The 20625-nt window shown below is 40.0% G+C and overlaps 1 protein-coding gene across 1 annotated transcript; it reads left to right on the forward strand.

Moving 5' to 3' along the window:
* Positions 1-17374: 17374 nt before the first annotated feature.
* On the forward strand, positions 17375-18789 carry LOC124257291 (MFS-type transporter clz9-like). Its single transcript, XM_046691304.1, has 2 exons — positions 17375-17729; positions 17836-18789. The coding sequence occupies exons 1-2, from the start codon at positions 17375-17377 to the stop codon at positions 18537-18539; spliced, it is 1059 nt and encodes a 352-aa protein (XP_046547260.1). The 3' UTR covers positions 18540-18789.
* Positions 18790-20625: the final 1836 nt, after the last annotated feature.

Below are 20625 nucleotides of genomic sequence, written 5' to 3' on the forward strand. Positions count from 1 at the left end.
TTTATTCCCTTGCGTTCCCGCATTGTGTTCAGGGATCTTATACCAGTGTTTCTTGGTTTACTGCTTCTCTTTGTTATTTTTATCTGGACTATATTGATGATATATTTAGGAATTAAGACATTAGCTCCAATTACCAGCCCTTTGGTAGGGTGCGAGCTCATCAAGACATCAATCACTCACATGGTTAGAAAAAATGACCAAAAGTGAAATTAGATTACAAAGAGAGGAATGCAATTTTCAGGAAATTGCTGGCTTTGATTATTTATCAAATTACTTACTTCAATAAATTACAACATAATATTCCGACGATTGTATTACTATACGACAGTAATGAATACAACAAACGTAGACTAACGGGATCAGGTGGTCAGGCACGCTGACCTGGTTGAGACATGTCATATCCCAATTGCGTAGATCGATGTTCATGCTGTTGATCACTGGATTGTCTGGTCCAGACTTGATTATTTACAGACTGCCGCCATATAGCTGGAATATTGCCGAGTGGAGGGTCAAACTGAACTCACTCACTCACTCATGTAAAATACATAAGCATCGTTAACAATATTGCGAAGTCCATTTCTATACTTCATTTAATTCATACAGGAAATAGGAAACAGTTAACCCATGCACCAAAACGTTTTGTGTTTTGTATTAATCTTCTGATTCATCGGAGGCTTGTATAATGTAGATGATAAGTGCAGTATGGTGGCATTTGTCAGATCCTCCTTAACATTATAACTTGAGGACATAAAACTAATATAGCTTCTCTGTAAGTTCAGTTTAAGCCATCCCCAAGGTGGTAACATTTGTAATCCAAAAAGAGGATATTACAGTATAATCTATCCAAAGGCATTAAAGAGGATACTTTTATTGAAACGCGGCTCAGTGTGTTAAAGATGTTCAGGAACAATGCGAACACTTCATATTGACGGCATTAGAGAAAAAGAATCAAATCCATGATAATTTGCCAGCATTTTGGTGTGCACGAAGGACATTGCACTTCCTTTCATCTTTTGACGAAAGTGCCCGTCACCAGAATGTAGACAGTGCTACCTTGTGGCATGGCTCATTAAAGATCAAGGTCGAAGTTTTCTGTGCGTGTGCCATTTTTGTTGTTGCAATATAATTCCTCATGGAAAGTTACTTCAAGAAGGGTAACGACAATTCAGCAACACACCCAGAACATGTAAGTGTTGAACTGAATGAGTATTGAGAGCTCCAGTGAGAGATGAAGATACTAAGTTTTGAATTATGCTGTCATGAATTACTATTTCCACAGTGTATGGTCGACATCGATTACGTAATCAGAGGTTTTATCTCACAATTACTCTGTTTAAAACCTCTGACGGCACGGGGGTTGTTAGCAATAAAAAAGGAAGAACATTTTGCTCAGTCATTTTTGGATTGTATCTTTGTTTATACCTTTATGGACCATGTTTTCTTGTGCTTTCTTGGACATGTTGCATTTGGAGAAACTACTTTTACAAAGATTTTAATAACTTTTAACAGACTGTAAACTTTGAAAGAACAATTTCAATGATCCCTTGAGACAGAAGTTGTTTACATCCTGTAAATTGGTTTTCCGTCTCACAGACGGATGAATGATTAAAACATCTAAAACTGTACGGATAGGAATCTCATTTCGCTATCAATTGCTTGCCAGTCACATACGCCTTTCACAGCTCCAGGGATTGATCTGTCACCAACGGATCTCGTCTTATTCACTGACTTAAAACATCCATTACATCATTGGACAGTGTTCTTTAGGGTATTTTTCAAAGTTGTAAATACTGTTACAGTGGTATTTTGTGAAAGTATATTATGCTGATAGGTTCCCTTCTGCTGGGTCTTTCATCTTGGCCTATATGTATGCCAGGCGAGTAATAGTAATCTAAGAGGGATCACATTCCTGTGCAGCCATCTGTCCTTTAGGCTTGCAAGAAACCTGGTTAACCCTGATCAGGTTTCTAAATTTGTCAAGGCCATACCAGTTTTATCAACTTAATAAACCCCTGTTGTAAGAACCGCATCACTTTGAGGTCTCATTTGACATCAAGCCGACAGTTGAGATCAAAATGAAATACTGTTAAAGCGGCGATACATTCAACTTGCTAATATTTCAGCCATGTCAAGTAATGATGGTAATAAGGTAGGTAAGTTATGTAATAAAATCTGAAGGACGTCGTACTTGCAAACATTTTGCTGATATGACGACATGCATGCTAGCCCAGACTTAAGCTGGGCTTATAGTGCTAGCTAATAATGGCAAACGCCAGGCAGAGACCAACAAGTGGTGAAAGGCGACCCGGCTTATCTGACATCAAAACCTCATGATGTTATTTTGCATAGAATCTAAAGACAATAATATAACAGCATTTCTTTATCGTGATCCATCCATGTATATCTACATAAAGGAATGACCTCTCGAGTTTGGATTCTGGCCAGGCCAGTAATTGAAAGGGTTGTTACCAATCTATCCGCACATCACACAGTCTACAGGACAAGGCCCAGATCCGACAGGAAATGAAACGGATTTGCCATGTCAGTTCTCTTTACTCTCCACACTTTATGATTGAACAGCAAAGTCCGCAAGACCAGACAAGAGTAGAATCAGCCCCGGACGAAAAGTCGACCAGGGATTATCAGCTTCTCCAGGCATGACGTTTTGCCCTATGGCTGTGTAATTATCATATAATGCCTATCATTTCCTTCAGAGCTTGTTTGTGGGATTTATTAGAGATTTTTGTGTGGTAAAAAGAATCGAAAGGAACTAGTAATACTGTTTCATACCAGGAGGTGCGATGAAGCAAACAGAGCACTATAAATTGTACAAGCATTTGCAGAATTTCTGAAAAATACTTGCTGTAGATCTGCCCGTGCAAATCGAACAAGTGAGTGCTGTGATATGATGTAATTATTGATGATTAGGAGATGAAGCTTACAGTTGTCCTCATTCACATGATAGCTTGAAGTTATACAGACAATATGGCGTCTATTTAAGTTCTGTTTATACGACCCAAAGGTGGAGATTTCGAATCCTTTAGGTGGATATTGTAATTAACTCTATCTAGAGGCACCAAGGCATACAGCTTTAGGTAAATGTGTCATGATGTATTAACGGTAATCAGGATCTAACTGAACATTTCATATTTTTTCTAGGGATGTATTTCATAAAAAACACTTAGCGCCACATGAACGAAAACAGATTGTTTTGTGTTGAGCAGTGCAGTGCCAACTTTAGATATCATCTTCTGAAAAAAGTGCATGGCAATAACAAGTACAGTGTTTGTATTAGACAGTGAAACGTTTATATTGGGGCAGGACACGGCTGTTTATAGATCAGTGTCAATTCGTTTTTTGTGCGAATATGTTTTGTTCCGCTGTTACAAAAGAATTCCTCCCAATATTTAATTTACTAATTGTCGAACAATTAGGTATAGAAATAAAAGAAACATGGTGATAGTGTGTAATTGCTGCATTGGATGTGCAATGAAATCGTTTTAAAATATTTGTGGAATGTATTTTGAAAAACATGTCAAACGACAAAAAATGATAGGTTTTAATACTCCAATACTTTACAATACACACGTATATGTTAGATATTAAAAGAAACACGATGATCGAAGTGACGGAAGGATGTGGATGCATGGTTTAAAAGTAGCCTCTTTAAAGTTCGTATCACTTTCTTAAGTAGCTGTGTACATACAAACAAAATGTGTTAGTGGCTGTATCCTGAACGGGGGTTAAAGTACTCTAAAATGATTGTCATAAGTCACAAAACATTCAAAGTAAATTTAAACTCTCCCCTTTTTTAATCGTAGAATATATGTTCGTTTAATTTGTGGCTAGATTATCTAACATTGCTAATAGCTGAAGGGATGGTGTAAATCCAGCTAGGGTCCATGCAGGAATCAAATGTACTGTAAGTCTCCATGGTCCCTAGTATGGTGATCTACCTTCAGTTGTTGGCAATATATAGCCTGTTTCTACCTTGTATTGTCATCTATACTCAAACTGTTTTAGATCTAATTACTAGTTTTAAATTCGAATCTGTGATAATCTAGTTATTTTACCGTCCTTCGTTGACAGGTTTTTACAATTTACCATTAATTACTATGTATAAAATTAATTGTTCTCGTCACGATATGGCTGAAATATTGCCGATGTGACGATACATTTTAACTCACTCACAAATACATTGTAACGCGGCGTCGGCATCATTTCAGCCACAGCAGCGACCGCTATGGAACGTTGCAATGTTCCTAAGCGCCACTTACTTGAATGACTGTCCACGTCCATAGCATAACACACAACAATCTTGTCCACCCAAGTTATGAACTTTTTGTAATTATAGTTTTGCGTATATGTGTAAACTTCGTCTCGTCGCTATCAGGCTGAAACGATGCCGATGCGAAGTTAAATCGTAGGACTCACCTCTGTCTACTACCTTTCTGCCAAACCCCACCCAGCAACTGAAAAACTAGAACTTGCATACCAGGCACACATTCGTCCCTCGCTTATTAGTCTCCTGTGTCCTATAGATTTTCTTTCGCTTTCTTTGACATGTTGCATTTTGAGAATTTTCACAGACGGGAAATTACTGTTTAAAAGATGGTAAACTTTGAAAGAACAATATCAATGATCCCTTGAGACAGACGATTATGGAAATTGCAATTACATTCTATAAATAGTGTTGATGGTTTCTTTGTTAAAACGTAGCAAATTATATAGCAATGAATGTAAATTGTTCGGTAAAGATTTGTATGCTATTCGCACACACACGTTTCCCTCAGAGGATCAACTTGTCTCTCACGGATCCTGTCCTTCTTCTGAAATCTGTTATCCTGATGTGTTAGACATTCGTAAATCGATTTTTATTTGCTAACGTATATGCAAACTAGGAACTCCTTTGACCCGATCGTATAAGATGCATGCTGACCAGACCATCTCCTGTTGGGCATGAAAACCACCTGCGGGCATTGTGTTCCAATCTACGGTTCGCACCTGTTATCTATCCAACTTTGTCTGCGCTATACCAGGTTTTACAAAATTAAATAAAAGTCTAGTCTCATCTGCATCACTTACAGCTGTCCTCCAACATCATGTGGTGTAAATGAAATACTTTTTTAAAGCAGTCATGATCCAAACTATCTCACTTTCTTCCAGCAACGTTATCTCATCCAATAAATGCACATTACGAGGAAAAGCTGTTAGAGTCGTTAAATTCCATCACACTTGACTGACTGACTGAGTTTAGTTTTACGCTGCTTTTAGCAATATTCCAGCAATATCACGGCGGGGGACACCAGAAATGGGCTTCACACATTGTACCCATGTGGGGAATCGAACCCGGGTCTTCGGCGTGACGTGCGAACACTTTAACCACTAGGTTACCCCATCGCCCCCATCACACTTGAACCAATATGAGAAAGACTCCATATTTTATTTCTGAAAGCAGCAATTCAAGCACGAGGAGTTATTACTTATTCGGCAAGAAACCAGTTGTAAATTTGTGATCTGTTTTAGTAATGGTTTAGACCCGTGGGTCTCACCATCAACTAGTCATGAAATAGGTCGATGTATATCATTCGTACATGTAACAAGGTGTAGTTGATCCTTCCTCACATCCCGTTCGTATAAGGTTCCACGTAGTTCCGTCCTTTGATTGTGGGTTCGAATACCAATTATTAGTGTGTCAGTACCATGCCAATTGTCATTGCTTAATCGAATTAGAAATGTTTGAGATTACCATCACGTCAAACTTCGAGTGCACACAAAACTAACTCGCCTATTTCCCCCTCATGTCAACACCTGTCGATCATTAGACTTTCATGAAGCAGGCGAAGTGTTTCAGCCAATACTGAACACTTTAGTTTGTGGAAACATAAGGATAATTAGTGAAACATTATGGAATATAGCCGCATTACTTGTGTTGCGAACCATCCGTGTACCTCCACTGTTTACGTCTGCATTCTCACCAGGCCTGTAGTTAATTGAGTTTTCAACCTGCCCGAACATCACACAGTCCACATCACAAGGCCCAGATCAGAGAGGAAATGAAACCGATTTGTCCGCTGCCAATTTCTCTTTAATCTCGAAACTTTATGATTGAACAGCAACATCCGTATGACCACACAAGTGTAGGTTCAGTCCCAGACAAAAGGTCGACATGGGATTAAAAGCTTCTCAGTGCAATACAGGCATGACGTTTGGCCTATGGCAGCATAATGTTCATTTAATGCCGATCATTCCAATCATGACATGATTTTGTGATATTTTTTAGATTCCTCTTGTCCACTGAGAGGCCCGAGGCTGGGTAATATTGATGTCTCACACCTGGAAATACGATCGACCAGGAATATCAAGCATTACGCAAACTGCACACGCGGATCCACGCTAGACACAGCCACGAAATGAACAAAAACCCATTGCAAGCTGACACGTTATAGGCGTCTATCTCCCACACACACACACACACACACACACACATACACACACTTCCTGTAGTTCTCCCAATGCACAACAAATGAGGGAGTTTGATTTGTTGAATGGGATTCAAAGTTTACAATTGGTCTGCAGAATGCATGTGTTTTCTTTCTTGAGCCAAGCACTCGTTGTGTGAAACAGGAGTTGTCCATGCCACGCCCTTAGGAGAAACCTGAAGCAATGTATTTTGTTGATGGATTATCTGAAGCATAATTACTTATCAAAAACATCTCCGCAGAACGATATCTGAAATAAGAATGATGTGTTAAACTCATATAAATAGTACGTATTGATCTGCATTGATACTGTAAAAGGTTTCCGTTTAACCTACCCACTACGTCAAATTGCACCACAACAGACCCGTGGAAATTTGTTTTCTCAAATATCATTAAAATGTTACTTTTGAGGAATAAACACGTATGCATTGCAACTGAATGAAAGACGTGTATTACTACAAATTTTGAAATTTGATTTCCTATATTGTACAATGTCTAAATCCGATATTTTTGAAACTTCACAATCAGTGTTCTGTTGTAACCAGGGATCTCGGTCCCGCCAAGGTCCATGTGGTAAAAACCGTATTCGTATCGGAAGCCGCCAACAAAAACGCTAAGTCTGCAGTTATTTATGTGTAGTGTGACTTTACATACCCAGCGTCTAGTGTATTATGTACGTATAACATTGATCTAGATAATTCCGATGATCAAAACGTTGGCTTCGTCATTTCTGGAAAGGATCTATCGCCCCGGTCGTAATTCCTTCGACATATATTACCACGGGAAAGAATATAGGTGTTACTGTTCCGTACTGTCCAGATATAACGACCAACTCTTAATCAATCCAAAAGCTTAATGTCTGAGCCTTAGGTAATTACCCGAACAACAGGCGACTTCAGCGCACGTTGTGTCTGCGGTAGAATATGAAATACGTATACGTTTACAGGCCTGTCTGGCTTAATACAATGGAATGTCCGTGTATATAGTTCTTAAGCATGAAAAATGGACAATATATTCCAAAGGCTCATTACTAGTGACATGTCTAAATGCCAAAATATACGATCTTCAGATCTATGCAAAACATGAAGCGCCTGTTTCCTAATAACCTGAATTTCGCTATTTGGATATACCATCGATCTCCGTCTTCTGAAACCTAGATTACAACACTGAGGGGAACGTGTCATGCGCCTTATGCTTTAGTTTAAGCTGACTTGTAACATTCTGGCTTTAGTTTGGTACCAAACAGCTCTAGCTCCCGGCGTGTTTGGAATTAATCACCTCACAGGCAATGTCACTGTCAAGAAGAATACTGATATTATATACTCCTCACAAAAAGTTAAGCAACACAAATTTGTAGTCTCATTACATTTATATTTATTGAAATTGCAAATCATGGAATGATGCAATAGAAAGGTGAATCATATGTACACACGATTAACAAAATGAAATGAAAAGTATTGAGCAATAATAGACATAAAAGCATGTCTTTCCCTAGCTTATCAATGCTATCACCATTCTGCTCCTGCCTATCTGTCAGAACTCACAAAACACTATGAACCATCACGACAAATACGATCTGCAGACCTTTGTCTCAACTGTGTGCCAAAGCCAAAGCCTTTTTAAATATGGTTTGGGAAAATATCCCTTTCCTTCAACGCAGCAACATTGTGGAATAAACTGCCTTGTGATTTGAAAAGAAGGCAATTGCTCAATTGAAAATCTCAGCACTTTCAAAAGGGCTTTAAAGACTTATTACACTTATTATTATTATGTTTTACAGATTAAAGATGAAAATGCAGCAGAGAGGGTTCGGGTGATCCTGGCACAGTCAGGCTGGTAAGGTTCATCATCAGCTCAGGGCCCTTGCCCCCTCTACACGCAGCCCAGACTTCTCCCAGGAAACACTGCCTAGTCGAACCCACCAAGAACTTTCCGGAGAATATGAAGGCTCCCCAACACTGCAGCCTTCTGCATTACCGAGAGTGTCAGAAGGGCTATACTCCCGGTGGAGAACCCGGGCACTCTCCTGATCTGCGCCAAGAGATCAGGAGGTACCAAACCAAGGGCACCGAGAACAATGGGGAGCCTGACGACAGTGTACTTGGGATGCAAGCGAGACATTTCAAAGGCGAGGTCCGCATATTTATCATGCTTTTCCTGAATCTTGCCAATCACATTGGTGTCAAAAGTGACAGAAAATTCAATGATATAAATAAATTCATTGGCTTTATCAAAAAGGACAAGATCAAGTTTGTTGGCTGGAATTCTTCTGAGGCTGTATATGGGCCTATTCCAGAGAAGTTTGAAAGCATCATTTTCCATGACGCCCTGGACATGTTCAGGGTCGTACCATGGATGGACCTCGGAGTCAAAGCCACAGGCATGTCGAAAACGGTAATAAAAGCAACGAGCCATGCCATCATGTCGTTTAAGATATGATGTTTGTGCCAAGGCAGGGCATCCACTGACAAGGTGTTGGACAGCCTCCGTGAATTCATTGCAAAGTCGACATTTCATATTGATATTTTCTTTAAGAATCACATTTAGGCGATTGCGAGTGGGAAGTGACTGGTCCTGAGCAGCAAAAAGGAAGCCCTCAGTTTCACATTTAAGACCAGCCGACTTCATCCAGGCGAAGGAGTCGGTGGGATTGCTATTCTGTCCACACACTGCATGTACACACGATGCAATGACTTCTCAGAAAGCTTCTCCACAAAAGACCGACTCTGGGCAGACTTGATGAAGGACTTCACCTGGTTTACTCCCATCACTGTACCGTCCAGCAGTACATCGCCATCAACAAAATCAACCTCAAATCTCAGATTCTGTCCAACAACCTTGGCACGCTTAAAATAGCTGTGGAATTCCTTGCTTTCATCATGAGTCTTCACACGCATCACTAGAGGATCATCCGATAAATAAATATGTGCAAAAGTACACAATAAAATTCTATCATGAAGAGCCTCCACATTAATCAAACCCCGACCTCCAGAATTGATTGGAATGTATAAACGGTTAAGAGAGGAACGAGGGTGGTGGGCTCTGTTATCAGACATGATCCTTCTGGTCAGACGGTCAAGACTCTGCATGTTGTCCAATCAACTACTCCAAAGTAATAGGAAAGGACTGGCACAGCAAAAGTATTGGTGGCTTTGACCTTGTTCCGAGCATTTAGCTCTGAGCTCATGATTTTCTTTAAACGAGATTTGTACTCGGCCCGAAGTTTGTCTTGAATCTGGGCATTCTGGAGCTTGTCTCGAACTTGCATTCCAAGATAGGTGTAGGCCTGATCTTCCACAAGATGCTCAATAACTCCTCCCCTTGTAACTTGACCGATCCATCATTAGTTACCTTGTCACGTTTCAGATGAAGAGTATTACATTCGTCGAGTCCAAATGTCATGCCAATATCATTAGAAAAGGACTCGACAAGGAGAACCTGCTCTTTCAAATTGGATGTCATCCATGTAAAGGAGATGAGTAAGAGGTGTTGGAGATCTGTGCTGAGGAGGTCCGGGATGGTAACCCTCCTCTTTATTGAGCAGAAAGCTCAAAGGATTTAAAGACAGACAAAAAAGCAAAGGACTAAAGGAATCCCCCTGAAATATTCCCCATCTGATTGGGATAGATTCCGAAGTCTGCACCTGCCCTTGCGAGTACATCTCAAGTTGAGTCGACCAGCAACTCATTAAAGACTTGAGTAAATCAAGTAGTCGCTCAGGGAGGTCAATACAATGAAGAGCCTTCAGAATCCATTCGTGAGGGACAGAGTCGTATGCTTTTTTGTAGTCAATCCAGCACATGGAGAGGTTGCGGTGATATGTTTTAGCCTCTTCCAAAATCATTTTCTGTACAAGAAGTTGATCCTTGCACCCCCAACATCCCTTTCTTGCTCCCTTCTGCTCTCTGTAAATTATATCATTGGAAGAGCAGTAAGATGACACGAGGTTTGTCAAACACCCTGTGAATATTTTGTATTGTGTATTCAAACATGTGATAGGGCGGAAGTTTTTGGGATCAGTCAAGTCTCCTTTCTTGGGGAGAAGTATTGTGCGACCTTTGCGGAACCATGGAGGAACATCACCTGTGTCCACGAGAGTATTGAAACAGTGTCGTAATGGTGTTTGGACACAGGGGAACAGTTTCCATGCCGGTTTCGAATGCCATCAGGCCCTGGAGCTCTATAAGATGTGGACTTTTTTATAACACTTTTCAGGCAATCTGGTGAGATGTAACAGACAAACGACCTACTTACCTTCTCATGCATTGCATGGTCATAATCACGGACCCATGGTGCCTCAAGGTTACAGTTGCCGGGTACAGACCACAACTGTTTCCAGAACCTTTCATTGGCATCCATGGGAGGCCGTTTGTCATGTTCACCATCACCCTTTGTTTTCAGTTGCCATTATTATTATTATTATTATTATTATTATTATTATGTACCCGCGACATAGTCGTGCAAAATGTGCTGCATTGATGGAGCAAAATGTTAACATTAAGGTTCCAGTCAGACAGTGAAACAGTGTACAGTAACGCGTATGGCCACCATGAGCACAAAGGCAAGCTTCTACACGTCTTTGCATTGACCAAATGAGCCTTTAAAGTTGCTGTTGTGGAATGTTCTGCCACTCGCTCTGTAACGCCTGTTCAAGGTCATCCAGATTCTGGGGATGAACATGGAGACCGTAAACACGATTTCCAATAATGTCCCAAGCATGTTCAATGGGATTAAGATCACGTGACCTTGCAGGCCAGTCCATATGGGTGATGTTGTTGATCTAAACAACATCGTTAACAACATTTTCTCGGGCATTATCATCCATGGACAGTCATTATCATCCATACACATGAAGTTAGGACCCGCTTGTTGTGCCAGGGGAGTGATTACAGGTAGGTGCATGTGTGAAGAGTGGGGCACATTCATGCCACACATTTTGCATGTTGTTTCTGAGTGTGGTTGTGTTCAGGTGATGTTTTCAATGTTATCAGATAAATCAATTTGACAGTCACTAAAGGTTATGCGTTCTTTGAATATTTACCTTTCACTAACATTGATAAAGATATTACACTGAAAATACTTATTTTTGTGAGGAGTTAAGTTTAACGAAAGCCGATTGAAATCATCTTTCAATCAGAGGAATATCTTGTAAGTACGGGGATTTCATGCCACCAACAACTCCTGGCACTGGGGATGGTACATACGTGCAGAGGAATCATTGGACAGGCTCTCTTTTACAGCATAAACATCGTACAGCCACAATACTTCATGAGTGGCATTTTTAGAAGTTAGAGGGTCAGATAAGGACAAACTATATGGGTGAATAACTTCTTTATTCAGGTGCTTATTTAATTATGCTAAACTAATACATATTCAACCCACGCCTATCTGAATAATGGAGGCTGGACCAGTCAGTCCAGTGACTGATATGAGCGTCGATTTATTCAACTTGTGTACGATGACACGTGTCATTCAAGTCCGAGTGTGTCCTGATCCATTTTTCTTTATATGCTTGTGTGAAAATGGCAATAACCTGACTGTTGACAAAGTAACAGTGAGTCATTACAAAAGTATATATGATTGAATAAAGGCAAGTTTTACGCTTGGTTTATTGCAATGATTATAATACATAAATGAAATGTACCGAATATTTTGAATTTGTGTTTTCATTTCAAATGCAAATAAGTCCTGCTAATTTGTGGAACGATTCATCGTATGACAACGTAATACACATACGGCAGCGTATATCAAATCTTTGATTATCGGAGGAGACAGGTTTCCTTGAAGGTTAACATCTGAGTAGATCACTGCATATCAGTATTGACCAGTATATAAAAGGTACATGTTAATTGGTGAGGTGAGGTGCAATAGGGTTTAACGTCGTTTTGAAAAAATCGTTAACAGTATATGCCTCCATTTAAACCGATTATAACATATAACTGTCCTTTTCAGGCTTGAAGTCTGAATTTTCAAGAAATAGTTACCAGTTACTGTTCATCCAGGTTTCCATTGACAAGAATTGTGTTTAACACCGGCAAATGAATCCTCTACTAATAAGAAACCTTGGGTTGTTTCTGGGACAAGCAAACGTATGCCGTATCTGTTTCCTTCATGGTCTGTCATTCATTGATTTGTTTTCAGCAACAATCGTGTATGTGCCATGTTTCATTATGAGCATGGGAACTTATAATAATAGATATAGATAACAAAATAGCGATGTCGCGTTGTGAATGATCCAAACACATACTGGTTGGGGGCACATATATTTCAACCATCGTCCCGAACCGTGTGCAAGTACTATTTAGATCGACGATGGCAAAGTTCATCAGTGTTCAGCGCGATGAGCGAACGCCTTAACCACTATGCTATCCCACCGCCCCATAAATACATAAGATAAGGCACCATCATGTTATTGTCAAACAAAAATAGCCAAAACATATTCCATATTTTAATGAAGATTGAAAATGCTTGAGAGAGATCTTTTCCCCCGTAATATAGAGTTCAAACATGTAATGTTTGTGTTTAAAACAAACATACACGAAATCGTCCCCTTTCCCTCGTGGATAAACAGGGGAGATCTTTCCACCGGAACACTTGTTTGTTTAAACAGGTCCATCATATTACTGATTATACAATATGGTCATGGCCGTGTGGGTTGGAAGAATATTTCTGAAATGAATTCCTTACAATTCCTGTAATTCAGTCAACACTGGAGATCCCTCATGTAAACATTGCGATACCACCTGACAGATCACGCTGTTCAATGCTGTCATATTTCAAATTTTCTTTTCCTAAACCTAACCCCCAAAATCAAGGACAAAATTATTTGTATTTCTACCTGTGTACACCCGTGAAGGTCCGAGTTAGATTATTGGCCTTCAGTAACCCGTGCTTATCGTAAGAGGCGACCAACAGCATCGAGTGGTCAGGCTTGCTGGCTTTGTTGACGCTTGTCACCGTAACCCAATTTGGTAGAGCGAAGCTGATATTGTTGATCACTGATTTATATGATCCAGATTCGCTTATTTACAGATCGTCGCCTTATAGATCGAATATTGTCGAGTGACTCGTTAAACAACAAACAAATAAAAACAAACCAAGATATCAGTCACTCTAGAGGTACTAAATACTGGCAAAATGAGAGTTTAAATCATGAAGGAAGTAGCGTGATATGCTGGACAGGAAAAGTAAAGATTATGTACAAAATTAATGCATTTTGTTAATTTTTGTGCAAAGTCCATTCATAGGATTCCTTTACTCAATACATAAACTGACAGCATTGCACTCATGCCCTGAAAAGGATTGTTTGAGGTACTAATCTTCAGATACATCGAAAGGTTACACTATCTTGATGAAGCGCATGAATTACTGTATGGTGACATTTGCCAGATCCTAATTGACATTATAGCTTGGAGATATAACACTAATAAAGCGTTTCTGGTTCAGTTTAAGCCGTCCCAAAGGGGGAGATTTCTAATCCAATTACAGGATGTAGTTTAATCCATCTTGAAGCACCTAGGGGTACAGTTTCATGGAAAAGTGTCTCAAAGATTTCCAGGAACATTTCATATTTGAAGGAAGGGTTTTACGAAAACGCTCACTGCTTCATCTGCGAAAACAGGATATTTTGTGTTGAACTGACGCTTACTTTGATTGTCCACAAGGCAACGTGACGACGTTGGATAAACATAATCCATTCCATGACAATTTGCTTATAATTTGGGGTTACAAAATATTTCTCCCGAAAGGATTACTTCAGGTAATCAACACAGAGTATGTAACTGTTGAACTGAATGGTTTTTGGGTGCTCTAATGGGAGATAGTAAGGTTTGAATCATGCCTTTATGAATAATTATTATTATTTCCACCATGCCTAGTCGACATTAATAACAACATTATTATTATTATGAAGCCAACAACGTCAAGGTCGATTCACTGCCGATGTTAAAGGTGAGAGGAATAACCTTTTCTTCAGCCATTTTTGGAAGGCACTTTTTATTTAAATGAGTGATAAACGATTGTTTATTTTTTCTTTATGTTCATTGTCAAGGACAATAAGTTTATGTATCGGTGTGTGTTCAAACCATAACGACCACAAAACAGCTATCTTTGCCCATGCTGAACTTCTGTTACATCGATGGAAAACGAATTATACTTTTGCACTTTACAACTATCCCGTAGATGTACCCAATGTGGTATTGGCTTTATTGCACTTTATTTCGAGATGTTATTTTTAGCAACGTCTAGCAATAACTTTTAACACAGAATCAACTTTGAAGATCAACATTTTTAGCGGTCCTTTCAGACAGAAGGTATTTTCTTACATCCTTGGTTCAATAATAAATTAGTTAAACGTTTTATTGCTGAATCACTGAAATGGTGTTGGAGTAGCCTTATGGTTTCAGCGTTCGCTCGTCACGACGAAGACCCCCAATCGATTCCCCAAATGGGTACAGTGCATGAGGAACATGTCTGGTGTTCCCTGTTCTCATCCATATTCCAGTAATCTTAGGCTCAGTATAGTTACGTCGCCTGATCGTTTGTTTGAACACCGCGTTTTACCAAAGCTGTAAAATCCTCACTTCAGGCTACATTGTTGAAATCATGTTAAACCAAGTTCACTCGCGTTCCCCAAAACATAGTACCACGATCCCTCTGAGTAAGGCGAGCAGTCTTATCTTACACCAAAACCTGTTATTTTCTATAGGATTTATAGACAATAATATACCACCATTGCTTGTATTGTCATCAATCCGTCTTCATCAAGGAATGATCTCTTGAGTTTGGATTCTGACCAGGCCAGTACATGTAGTTGAAAGTGTTGTTACCAACCTGCCCGCACATCACACAGTCTACATCACAAGGCGCAGATCCGACAGGAAATGAAACAGATTTGTTCGATACTGCCATGTCAATTCCTCGTTAATCTTCAATCTTTATGATTGGACAGCAAAGTCCGCAAGACCACACAAGAGTAGAATCAGCCCCGGCCGAAAGGATTACAAGCCTCTCTGGGCACGTTTTGGACTTTGGCTGTAATATAAAGCCTATTTATCCAACCAAAGCATGTTTGTGTGATTTATCGTGACGCTTTTATGTGTCAAATAGGGTCGAACAGGGGCTGTAACACTGCTGTTATATACCAGGAAGTATGATCGTTTAAGCAAATAGAGCAATATGAAATGCGTAGGTGGTTGCAGGATTATGAAAACGTGAGCACTGGACCCAGTCGCGAAACAGAAATCACATGGCATATTGACACGTGACACGTGTCTGAAGAAAACAACACGTGAGTGCTCTGATGTGACGTGATTTATTGATGAATAGGAGATGCAGCTAACAGTTATCCTTAACCACAGTATTCCTCGAGGCTGTAAAGACAGTAGGACTTCTAGTCGAGTTCAGCACACTCGGGAATGTTTAAACCATCCAGAGTTGAAGATGTCTAATCCAAAAGGTGGATATTGTAGTTAACTCTCTCTTAAGGCACCGAGGAGAACAGTTTTATGTAAATGTACCGTGATGTATTAACGGTTTGCAGGATCGAACTGAACCTTAATATTTTTCCAGGGATTAGTTTTACATAAACGTTTACTGCCACATGGGCGAAAACAGATTGTTTTGTCTTTAAGCTGACGCCTTTGCAATCGTACTTCAGAACGCAAAGTGCAGAAGTTGATAGAAAGAAGTAAATCCATGACAATTTGCCTATACGTGGGTATGCATTAAGGGCATTGTCCGTCCTTTCATCTTCTGACAAAGGTGCATGTCACCAACCAAGTAAAATGTGTGTGTTAGGCTGTGTCACAAGCATATTGCTTCAGGACGCAGCTATTTTTTTAGATTAGTGGCAATTTGTTCTTTTTTGCTGTTCCTCTAAAATATTTTCTTCAGAAGGACCTTGATGAAACAATTAAGTAAAGAACGCGGAAAAGACACTGCTAGTGAATAATCGTTATTTTGAATGTGCAATGAAATCGTTTTAAAATATTTGGGGGAATTTTTTTGAAAACCATATGAAAGGACAAACAAGAATGGGTTTGAAAACACAAATGCCTCACAATGGCATTGTGTATACATGGAACGTATTTTGAAAGAAACATATGAAACGTCATGTAATTATAGGTTTCAATACCGCAAGACACAAAGTATGTTTGAAGAATTTTTGAAAATTGAACAGTGTGACGGCATATCCTGGCGTAATGTAAATTCGCAGACATCTATTTTCGCGCACCTATCATTTCCGGGTTCACGCGGTCGGTACACATAAAGTCGTGACGTCACATTTCATGTTTGTAAAAAAGAAGTCATCTTCGTGTCTCTGCTGTCACGATGTGGGTTTCAACAGTGAGTTTTTTTACCACAAGTTGTCTAGGAAACGTATTTTTATGCTTCTGCACCAATTCAAAAACATCGGGACGAAAATGGGCCCTCAAAATAGTTTTCATTCATGACAGCACCGATCTACCCGTCGTCTGCATAAGTAACTACTGACGCTAAAAGGTCATGACCCCAGTAGGTGGGGTTTGTCTTGGAAAAAAACCCTGTGGAAGCCCATTTCAGACATATTCCTTATAACTTAACAGCCAAATTTCATGAAAGGTTACTAAGTAAAAGCAATTATAACGACTTTGCAGGATCAAATGAAATAGTTTTAATTAATGATTTGAGAAAATATGCTTGTATTTATTCAGAAAAACTCTGCAAAGTGTTATTGATTATTTAAAATAAAAAATAAATAGTTTCAAAGTGATGTTGATATTTGTTTTAAGGGGTTAAAATTTGATAAACATGAATAAGATTTTTAATATTTGTGTACATGTAATGTTTTGAAAATAAATAAATTGCAATCAAGGCTCGGTGGGCATTACAGGCCATACTCACGAACGGCAATGACAAAAGCCTATCTTTCAGTAGTAGAAGATGGTGCTTCTGTCCGTGGAGCAGCAGGGAAATATGGCATTCCTGAGGCAACATTGCGCGACAGAGTGAGAGGTTATGTGAACCCTGAAGTAGTCAAGTCTGGTATACCACCGCTGCTCAACCAAGAAGAGGAATTACATCTTGTGGAACATCTGAAGGTTATGGCTGCTTCAGGTTATGGCTACAGCAGAGCAGAAGTAGTGGATATGGCAAGTACCTATGCTGTAGCCCTTGGAAAGCGTGATGAAGACCATCACCTCACTTTGATGTGGTTCTACAACTTCATGAAGAGATGGCCTGAACTGAAGGTGTGCAAACCAAGGGGTTTGGAGCTGCAGCAGTGGGCAAAGGTGACATCACAAGAATGTGTCAGCATACTTCGATGAGCTCCAGAAAATTCTCAGGAAATAAGACCTCCTTAATTCACCAGAGAGAATCTACAATGTCGATGAAAAGGAACTGAACCAAAACCATTCGCCTCCATCTATTGCAACTTCTTTAGAACCTGCAACAACACCATCAGCCGTAGTATCTGGCAAAGGTTCTACTGTCACTGTTATTGGATGTGGCCACCAAATTCCACAATACTATGTATTTCCCGGCAAGAGGATGAGGCCACAGCTACTCAAAGAGTGCACTCCAGGATCAGCTGGAACTGTTACAGAATCTGGCTGGTCCAATACTGAGGTTTACCGGTATTACCTTCAACATCATTTTGCTAAGTTTGTACAAGGCCGAGATTCCAAGAAGAAGATATTGATCCTGTATGGTGGTCACATGTCCCATATTTCTCTTCCTCTTATTGACTGGGCCAAAGAACACACCATTCTTCTGTTCATCCTCCCTGCCCACACCAGTCATGTTCTGCAGCCACTTGATGTAGGATGCTTTGACCCATTTGAAAGGATCTATAACAACGAGTGTCACCAATTTATGCGATCTAATGCTTGCACTGGTATTGATCGTTATTCTGTTTGCGACCTCGCATGTAGAGCATATGGCAAGGCTCTTTCTCCTGACAACTTAAGAAGTTCTTTCAGGAAATCTGGAATCTATCCATTCGAACCACTTGCTGTTGACAAGTCAGCGTTCATTCCGGCAAAGGTTTTGAAGAAAGCAGCACTTCGAACTTAGTTGGCCTCTGATGTTCCAGATCCTCAAGAAGTGACTCCATCTCAATCAACATCAACTTTCTTCAAATCCAGGGAGGAAGCTGTTGGCAACGTCCAGAAGGTTACCAAGAGGAGGAGGACAATCAGCACAGTTGTGTCAGGAAAGTCCATCACTGAAGACTGCACAAGATAGAAAATTGTACAACACAACATCCTGGTTACTGGTACAGCTTCGCCAAAACCAAAGAAAGCACCAACAGCTTCCTCATCTGGCCTGCAACAGCCTGGACCTTCCAGCATCAAGAAGACAAAAGTTGCTCATCCTATGAAACCTATCACATTTTCATCTGACGAGATTACAGAGGATGAGAAATGTCGTGTTTGTCACAGATTTGTGCCCTTGGAAAAGGTACATTCTGATTCCATCTATTTCACTTCATGGGGAGAATGCATGTACAGAGGATGTGGCCACCTGGACTGGACTCACCTCAAATATTGTTGTGCAGTGACAAGATTTTCAAGAAAGGATATTTTCTACTGTCCATGCCACGATGTGCCATCTTTGCAGATTGAGGAATGAAACTGACAATATTCAATAGTAAATATGTGACATTCAACTTTCACTTCAAATTTTCAAGTGTTGACTTTTGATGTTGTGAACTTTTCATTCAAGATTAATGGAACGTTTACTAGTTTCATTGCATTTTTCTATGAAAATACGCAAAAGTAGACACATTCTGAACATTTCCTGGCAAAAATCTCCTTATCACCACTGCGAGAGATGAACTTCAATATCACATCGTTATCAGCTGTTGTCGTAAACTGTGCACCGTACTGTTTGTCCGGAAGCTATCACGAATAATGATGACGTAGCGCACAACTGACCTTCATACTGTCGTCTGGATAATGGCTTCTTCCCGCTACGAAAACGAAGTGTCAAAGGCTGGAACTTATTTTTTTAGAAACATTTTATGTTGATGAAGGTTTGTAGAATTGTTGATTTTCATGTGCCTAGTTAATTCCGCCGAAACGTGCTAGGTGCGCGAATATTGATTACGCGAGGTTAGTTCAAAAGAAGGCTCTTTAACGCTCTTTCATTTTCTCAAGTAGCTGTACTACATATACACTTCCAGTGCCTCACCTACACACGAGAACAGCACACTGACGTAAAACATATTAATGCAGGGTTATGCTCATATAGTGTTCCTCAGTGACAATTGATGTTTCCGCAACTTATATCCACCAACCCAAAACACATATTACTCACTCACTCACTCTCTCACTCACTCAAACTATGTTTATGAATAATGAATTACTGTCCACATCCGAATGTTCTATGCTTGAACTCCTTATTTGGAAGCTTCCATTTCTAACTGTCTAAAAATAGAAATAATCCCCAAACGTTATAAGTGGTGTTTTAAGCTGGTTTGAGCAGTATTTCAGTTACTTTCGCATTACTGTGTTTACTGTGATATCTGCTTCATTTCGCTGAGACCCGTGATGATGCGGTCTAGAATAAGTCTTCAGCAACCCATGCTTGCCACAAAAGGCGACTGTGCTTGTCGTAAGAGGCGACTCGGGTGGTCAGGCTCGCTGACTTGGTTGACACATGTCATCGGTTCCCAATTGCGCAGATCGATGCTCATACTGTTGATCACTGGATTGTCTGGTCTAGACTCGATTATTTACCGACCGCCGCCATATAGCTGGAATATTGCTGAGTGCGGCGTAAAACTAAACTCACTCACTCATTTCGCTGAAACCCACGAACGGCTGCACAGAATTGCGAAGTCAAGCATCATAAATAGGGTTTCACTAGTATTGTAACCAGTGATTAACGGATCCTGACATAGTTAAACGAGGCAGTCGTACATACGGCGGAACATATAACACTCTTGTCGGCACACGTTACCTCTGCCCTACTCTAATGCCTTACCCCATCCAACAACTGAAAAACTATAAAGTACATAATGTGCACACATTAGTCCCTCAATAATTACACGTGTCTCCTGTGTCCTATTGGTTTTCTTTTCTCTTTTTTTTCACATGTTGCTTTTGAGATTTTTTTTACAGTCGTGAAATCAGATTTTGAAACTGTGAACTAATCC

This window comes from Haliotis rubra, unplaced genomic scaffold (genome assembly GCF_003918875.1).
Source record: "Haliotis rubra isolate DU_JTF1 unplaced genomic scaffold, ASM391887v1 Scf656, whole genome shotgun sequence".
Lineage (NCBI taxonomy): Eukaryota > Metazoa > Mollusca > Gastropoda > Lepetellida > Haliotidae > Haliotis > Haliotis rubra.

Excerpts from the sequence above, each read along its gene's own strand:
- LOC124257291 (XM_046691304.1), top strand. The coding sequence starts at position 17,375 with ATGACAAAAGCCTATCTTTCAGTAGTAGAAGATGGTGCTTCTGTCCGT. Across the intron at positions 17,730-17,835 it reads GAAGGTGTGCAAACCAAGGG|AGAGAATCTACAATGTCGAT; the intron begins GTTTGGAGCTGC and ends TTAATTCACCAG.